This window comes from Eriocheir sinensis, unplaced genomic scaffold (assembly GCF_024679095.1).
Source record: "Eriocheir sinensis breed Jianghai 21 unplaced genomic scaffold, ASM2467909v1 Scaffold1019, whole genome shotgun sequence".
Taxonomy (NCBI): domain Eukaryota; kingdom Metazoa; phylum Arthropoda; class Malacostraca; order Decapoda; family Varunidae; genus Eriocheir; species Eriocheir sinensis.
This window is the reverse complement of record NW_026110318.1, coordinates 1-8,589: the sequence shown is the minus strand read 5'-3', so window position 1 is coordinate 8,589 and position 8,589 is coordinate 1. Positions and strand designations below refer to the sequence as shown.

At 37.3% G+C, this 8,589-nt stretch overlaps 1 protein-coding gene across 1 annotated transcript; it reads right to left on the bottom strand.

The window, feature by feature from the left end:
• Window positions 1-330: 330 nt before the first annotated feature.
• Window positions 331-8,571, bottom strand: LOC126988960 (AP-2 complex subunit mu; the record flags this gene model as incomplete). The annotated part of the gene is given in 3 exon segments (XM_050847389.1): window positions 331-3,059; window positions 7,507-7,618; window positions 8,474-8,571. Coding segments are annotated over 3 exon segments (345 nt in total), but the record flags the coding sequence as incomplete, so codon positions are not given.
• Between the last annotated feature and the right edge of the window lie 18 nt (window positions 8,572-8,589).

The following is an 8,589-nucleotide window of genomic DNA, read 5'->3' as shown; positions in this document are numbered from 1 at the left end:
GCTTAATACAGCTAGAGCCCTTCTCAGTGGGTTGTTGTAAGCATTTGTGGTGCTCAAGACTTTTAAAAGTACAAGTGCCATCCATGTATTTTCAAAAGGACTCATGCCCCAAGTTATTGAGCAGTAAAAGCCATAATGAAACTTTAACACAAGCTCCTGTAATGCTCCCACTGATATATTTATTGAGCTTTATTGGAAACCTGAAAAAGTCAACATTTAAAAAATCTGAATATATAACTTAATGAGACAAATATACAAATTAGTAAATACGTTATGACATCATTAGAATCTTGCCAAGCAACCAGAAAGCATAAATAAATTCCACACCAGTACAATAACAAGTTGTTTATTTAGTACTGCCTGTAATGTGTCATCCATTATGGAACAATTATTTATGTAGTACACAAATGTTCTTAGTCACAAACAATTCATTTGAGTCTGAATGTTGCATGTGGGCAGTGTGCATATCCTCAAATAGTGTGTCGTGTTTCTGAAGATTGTGATGGATGCAGTGAGAGTGGCTGACTGCTGTGAGGGAAGGTCTAAGAAGGATAAAGGTACAAAGAGAGGCATCATCATGGAAAGAAAAGTAACTCTGGTAAAATATAACACATGTTGAGTTGGGATCATTGGAAGTTAACATTCCCTCTGGACTACTTTGTTGAAGCAGGTACTTGTATACTCATTTTCAAAACATCTCTAATAACTTAATAACTAATAAAAAAGTAACAATTGAGTAGTGATAACAAACACTTGAGTATCTACTTTTTCACAGCCAAAGATTATTGTCATCATGAGACTAATGAACCTTAGATATTAGTAATGTAACATATTAAAAACTTGCTCAAGTAAAGTATTAATTTTGCTGAAATGACTTTTTATATATACCGGTTAATAGTAAATCTTCTGGTGGCTGTTTAACATTGTTTTGAAAATGAGTCTGATCTTTGAAATTTCCCAAAATATGCATCATACAAAATTAGGATGCAAGTACATAAGAGATCCTGAGAAATATGAGTATATGTACTGTATCTAGTGATGAATTATGGGCTGTTCAGCTTGGTGATGGTGTTTGTATCATGTAAACAAGCCAGCAGTGGTCTCCAGTTTTTTTTAAGCAGAAATGCCAAAAAAAAGTGATTAGTAATTTGCATAAGCAGCATTAGCAGAGGGATCTGGGTAGGTCTTACAGGATGACTGAGGGCAAAACTTTTTCCCCCTACTAGAAAACAACTCCACATCCTATTGATACAAGAAAACTCTCAAAATGCCTTGCTTGTGCAAATTTTGAGGTTTCTATTCAAATTTGTCTTTTTATATATTAAATATTTCTTACATTTATACATACATCACGGGTTTAATCAAAGACACTTTGACAATAGAGAATACACTTTGTTTCATTATAACTACACCAGCAGTAGCAGCAGCATCAGAGGCAGATGGTCAGAGAACATTGTCAGCTGGAGTCAGGCAATGCTAACCCATGCTTGTGTTTTGGGGTAGCTCGAGAACAAGACTGAATGTGAGCCATGACATCATCAAATGGGTGCACAACATCGGCCTCTCGGAACTCAACACCACAATCCATGCGGACCAGGCAGAGTCGTGCAAACGTCTTACTGATTACCTTAAAGCCAGGGAGGAGGGGGGTTAAGGCTCTGTATGAATGCAAAAGGATTGGGCTGCATCAAGGTTAGTAATGAGTCGTTTGGTCAGTTAGTATTTTTCAGCCTGCGCCACACCAATAATAATCAGTCAGGTTGATTGAGTGTCACAAGAAAATGATATGAGGATGTTAATGAAGGATGAATTCAACATAGCAAAAGAAAATGTTAGTTTTCAGGTCCTGATTAACTAGGTCTTTTCTGGGAATGAAGAATGCAAAACAAATGCCCCCCTCAATACCACTAAGATTAGTTATTTTAAGGACTGCCTTCTCCATGCCAAGTGAAATAATATAGGATCAGTAATAATAAGTTTTAAACCAAGATGCAAAATTAAGAAAAGTTATTATCTGAAGAATAGAGAAAAAGAGCATGCACCAACTTACATGTCCAAACCACACTGAAGATTCTGCACTAGGTGTTAGATGTGACCACCATTTGCCTTAATGCTGATAACCACTGAGGTTCCACTTATACTCCAACTAATCTGTGGTCTCCATCAATTTTTTATACACTACTACGTCTAGGCAGCTGTCTGAGGCATTCAATAGACTCCTCACGTGCTCTCAAGGAAGGGTCCATAAACTTTTTAGGCAACCATTTTAAACATCACAAAATGTCAACAATGAAGGAGTCGAGATTCCCTACAAGTTTCACTACTTGTCACTAAAACTATCATAGAAAACAACTGTAGAACAAAAGTCAAAACAAGGAATGTATTTCTTATGATTGCTAGAGTCAAATCTATACTAGAATGGTAAAGTAAAATAAACCATCTAGCATAACTTTTAAATTAAATTGGTATATAGTATACTTAATTTTCAAAAATTATATACATGCAGTTATATAAAGTGACTCAATAACAGTGACTAACTCTCTTGATAATATCATTCCATGAACACATATAGAGTGCCTGCTAGAGGGTGTCAGGTGCAAACAAGGGCCTGGAAGAGACTGAGGAGACTACACTGATAACATGCTGGCAGCCCGGAGCCACTTCAGGTCCACGTTCACACCACCTCACTCACACTCTGTCTTAGATGATGATAAACATAAATTTGATGGGTTCATGTCCATACCTAAGCTAGCTCTTCTATATTCATGACACACTTTGTTCACAAGTCTGTGGTAGTATGGTAAATCATAAAAAAATGATATGATGATAAAGCAGAGCTTCTGCTATGCACTTTCTGGGTGATCTGGTGGGCATTACTGTCCTGCCTTGGGTAAATGCTATGTAAGGAGCTGGGATAAAGGTAATTAGCATCTGGTCTCGTAGAGTCCCGAACGGCCGATGTAACGAACCCATTTGATTACATCATGGTCAGAGTAGTTGAGCTTGGACTCGAACACTTTCAAGTAGCGAACTTTGAAGCCAGATGGAGCAAACGGCACCTTGGGAAAAGGAGAATGTGGGAGATTACTAGTCTGCACTTCAAAACTTTAGAATCCTCAGATGAATGAGGAAAAGTACTTATCAATAACTATGGAAGGACGAGTATAAGTATTTTAAAACCCAGTTTACTAAAGTTGTCACTTCCTGTGTTTTTTCACTACCTTTTCACTAATTATGCAAAGTATCTCACTATCTTACAACTAATTAGAAAACTAATCATATAGTACTTATTCATTCAGTGATATTTGAAATTGTTGTCAGCTACTGTGTATATTTTAAAACAACTTCCACCTTGATATAGCTTGAGCTACTCGTAGAATGAGGTCAACATTTTTTATGTGTGTTAAATCAGGTTGTCTGTCAGTATAGTATGCCAGAATTTTGAAGTATAGTAGCCGTGTATCCTACAGTTCAAGGCAAAGAGCCAAAATATGTTAACTATAGTTATTTTATATATATTCTTGAAGGTGCCGGACAAATGGTCAAATATCTATCTTATTTAGAATTTCATTGAAGTAAAGGAAGGAATGTACCAATAAATGGATTTCTTGATAAAAACAAAAGCTGGATCACACTGTTTGCGTAAGAGAAAAGTGCTTATTGAAAAAAAATAAAGCTTTCATACAAATAAACTTATGTGTGGTCTGTGGATAAAATTAAAGATCAGATAACTAGAGAAAGACCTTCCCAGCACCAGCTTGAGGACACACTCAAGTGCCACAGCAGACTGAAAGCCAAGCAGTGATGAGCTGTTGTAAAAAACATGATAGAAAATAGGTTATGATTGGCAGTGTGTCCCTCCAACATCCCAAAACTAGAACAGCCTACCCAACCATGCAAGTGTGTTCCAGGTGATCCCTTCCATCCACAACTTGATAAGATCACCCCCAAAAATATAATCAGTCGCTGAGCAAACATCTTACTGTATCACCTTTGGAGAAACTAGTATCTGAACCATGAATCTACAGCAGCAAGCACAAAATGTAACAAATAAGAAAATGAGATCAAGAAGAAAGTCATCATCAGTATTTTCTTAAAGAGGAAAAGTACATGGTAGGAAGGCTTACACTTTAAGAATCTTCATTTGTCACATAGTTGGTCTCATCCAGCATCTTGCCCAGGCAATTCTCTTATTTTTTTTTTTAAACTACACACACAAAACGGGAAACTGTAGACATGCATGCAGAGAAGGTTGATATTTACATTTTCCTGTCAGATCCACAGATTAAATACACTATGGTGTCCTGAAAGATGTAATGCCTGTTCAAAAGGGAATACAGTAAACCCTCGCTATAATGAATCAATTGGGTGAGGTGGATAACATTACATATGCAAAAATCCATTTTATCCCAGGGATCCAAACTTTTCACATAAAAGGAACTTTGTTAAATGAGCTGAAAGTTTGCTATTTCCAACCATTTTTCTTATAACAGAGTTTTCTCTTTATATTAGATGAAAGGTGAGGCACAGAAGGACGAGAGTGGAGGTGTTTACAGCCGGGCGAACAGAGCTAGCCTGACTAGATGAGCACTGCCCAATTGGCTTTGTTTCCACCACTGCTAACTGACGTTTACATCCGTGATTAGCCAGCCCACCACTGTACTGAACCTTATCAATGCACTTACCAAACTAATCCTTCCACATACCAGACTGTCCCAAACAATTACTTAAAGCTAAAATTTGTTAAAGCAAGGTCTGTAAAAGTGAGGGTTTACTATATGAAACAGATAAAGATCCTTCATGATTCAAACTTCAATCTCAGCTGGAATATCTAAAAATCTATATAAGTACGGTACCATATTTCCCGCTATATAAGATGCACTTTTTTCAAAAAAGAAGATTAAAAAAATCACCCTGCGTCTTACACGCTGATGGTTAAGTTTTGGTAGGCCAAGGGGTTATTGTTACTGTTACGAAACCAACACCCAAAACACCTCCATTTGACAATAGTTCCCAGATGTCCCCATAATGAAATATACCGTATTTTACGGCGTGTAACGCACTTTTTTCACTCAGAAAATGCCAAAAAAGTTACCCCTGCATGGTATATGCCGAAGGTACAAATTTACACAGGAACAATATTGGTGGAGCAGGGTGCTGCCTGACATGACTGTTCGGCGATCGTGAGGCGGACTTGGGCGGAGTAGTCTGGAGGTATTTCTGCTGTGCAGCAGCCTGGTCAGCTGCCATTTTCTGTGATACGTGTTCGAAAGAACGGATATCCATGGATGACTTCAGTGTTTATTGTTAACGCATTTTTATTTCTCATTGTAAAAATAACTATATTAAAACGTAATATGATTGAAAGAAATTAATCAAAGTCTATTTCTACTTGAAAGTAAGTATACGGTCCCTGAATGTCAAGATCAAGACCAAGATTGCCCATCGAACGTAGCAAGGTGGCCAAATGTAATACTTCATACACATTAAGTTCAGGGAAAATATGGAGTTTTTTAATTTTTTCTAAATATATCTTGCCAAATTATAGGTGCGTCTTATAAGGCGAGAAATACAGTATGTAATATTGGTTAAACAACCATTTTCATGCATTTTTGTTTTTACTTATAATGCAGGATGCATACAGGCATCATCCTCTTGTTATATATGCAATTAAACATTGTTAGTGTTAGTTTTAAATTAAAATAAAAAGCATTTCATATTGTTTCAGTGAGCTAAATTGTATGTTTCATTAAGGGTTTCAAGTTGAGAAACAAGTGCTTGTACCCAGGATCCTGCTCTTCAATTCAGCTATCAAATTCTTATAATATTTACTTTTCTTCTCTACTATGCCTCCTCGGAGCTTAAAGCCAATCCATCGAATGGGTTTTGGTTGCTCATGGCCATGATGCATTAGACCTGACTTGCTATGTTCCCACTTTCCCATGACTTGAGGTATTTACAAGAGCATGAAAGACATGTTTAAAATCAAATTGGTCCTTTGAAAAATTCACTTATGGCCTTATTTTAGAAACACCAGTTAATTAATATTTATGATTACATTTTAGCACTGGATATACTGCCACATCATGCTGTAAAAATACATGTTAGCTCTTAACCAGATTAGAGAGGAGTCCAGAAGCTTTAAAATTTCAGCCATGAGTAAATGTGCCTCTGTAGTGTCATGGCTAGCATGTCCAGCTATGCATCTGGAGGCCTGGGTTCAAATCCCACCCAGGCTGTCAGTAAGCAGCCCTGCCAACTCTTTATCCTCCAATTTGGACTGATTCATAAATGGGTATCTGGGTAAATCAGGGGAAGGTAAACTGTGGTAACTCAGATGTCATACTTATCCCGTGTCCCAGGGTAATGGGTTCTTATCAACAAGTTCAAAGGCCACTGAGGCTGAGATGAGCCCCAAGGCCATGCACAGGTATAGCATATGCCCCCAACTTTACCTTTATCCTCATGACTCTGTGTCTAAATCAATACACACATTATTTACATCATGAACTCAGTTTTTCACACAAAGCATAATCTGCTGGGTTTGGGACCTATCAACTTAATGGAAAAAAAAATGTACGTATCTACAGTCACTGTTAAGAGAAGGGGAGGCTCCATTCACATGAGTGCGCACACATGCGCACAAATGAGGTGCTGCATAATGCAGTGGTGATCATGCTTGCCTCATAACTGAAATGTCCTGAGTTTGATTCCCAGGTAGAGTGGAGACAGATGGGCAGTCTCCTTTCATGCCCCATCCATCCAGCAGTGAATGGGTACAGAGTGTCAGAGAGGGCTTTGTGTTCTGCCTCCCATGTGTGGGAGTGATGTTAAGGTCCCAACCATACCCAAAGGTCTATAAATATGTAGCTCCAAGCTCAAAACGAGGTGGGTTGGCTTGTGATCACAAGTCCAGCATGTGATCAGACCATGGCAAATGACACACACACACACACACACACACACACACACACACACACACACACACACACACACACACTATTTACATTTCAAGCAACAATCTGTTCAGCTAAATATATACAACGATATAGGGGCAAACATTATGTACAGCAACAAAGTTATTAAGTTGGTCTCCACACTGACTTCAGAAAATACAAGATACCACTGAATATGCAATCAATCCAAGATCACAAACAGCCAAGTATCTATAAAAGAAGCATTTATTTTATAACATTTTGTTCATGAAACTCATAATTCAAACTAGCGAGAGAAAATTAACTGTTGAAGGCCAGCAGCAAAATCATAGCATGGCAAAAGATAAGCTTGAAATGTAGTAACATTTCAGGATCAATTCAGAATCAATTCAGTGTATCAAAAATTAGTAGCCATAAAGAAGTAAAATCAACATTAGTATGAAGATAATAAAGGTTATGCCATTATTTTGAGCAAACTCAAATGATAGAGATAAAGAAAAGCAAAAAATTAATCTCCATAAGATAAAATAAGCTTAAAGCTTCCTAATTTTGATTGTGGTTTCAGCCTCACCTCAAAGTTCATGGAGATGGGAGGTCTGGTCCACTTCTTTTTGGTGTCTGTCTGCAGCAACTCAATCTCTGCTGATATCTGAGACTCCTTCATGCCACCCATGCGCTTAATCCTGAAGGTTCACCACACATATGAGAGATTAAATGTTTGTAATTAAAAAATCACAAACAACTGTGTGTTAATCATTAAACCATTTTGCACCCAACTCTAGCAGCCCTAATTCTGATGATATTTTAAAGTCCTTCATGGTATCATGACACTGGAATCTGAAGGATCACAATAGATGGGAGATGATGGTTAACAAAACTTGTTACAAAAGGATTAACATGGCAAATCTTACATTTTTTATTAAATATTCTTTGGTAGAAACTTGATCACAGCAAATAATAGTGATGAACAAACAAATAATGAAAAAAGTAAATTAGTTTAGGTAACTTTGTTCAATTCCTTGTTGAAATATAGATGTGCAAGTAGGTGCACTGCATGGAGGGAAAGTGATGGGGTCATCTATTAATAATGGAAAAAAGACAAAAAAAAAAAAAAAAACAATGCAGTTGTGGGGTAGAAAGCCACTCAAAAGTCAAGAATCCATGCAGACAAGTATTTGAGGGATACTTTCGATATGACAAAAGTGGATGACAGTAGTAATGATAATATGGTTGACAGGTGTGAAAGAACAATTTGTGAATGAGCAGAACTGATGAAAAGCAACAAGTCAAGGTTATCAGGTTATCAGAAAGGAATAATAAATTAGATAAAAAAAAGGGTGCACAGGCATGTATGTGAGACAGCAACACTTAGATAAGAAGGAGGAACAGTTTTATAATATTTTTGCAAATGGGAAGGTACAAGGAGAGAAAGAGATGACAAGAAGAAAATGGAGACTTACTACCATGGCTATCTGGAAAGCAAGTACCAGAATAAACAGAGCAACAACGTGTGCGTTGTGTGAACATTGAACACTTACTTCCATACAATAGCATTTTCTGATGCCTTGTACTTGGCCTTTCCTTTCATGCAGATCAGCTGGACCCCTGATGTGTTGAGAGGAGTTGGGATCCGAACCTGAGAAAAGTTACATAA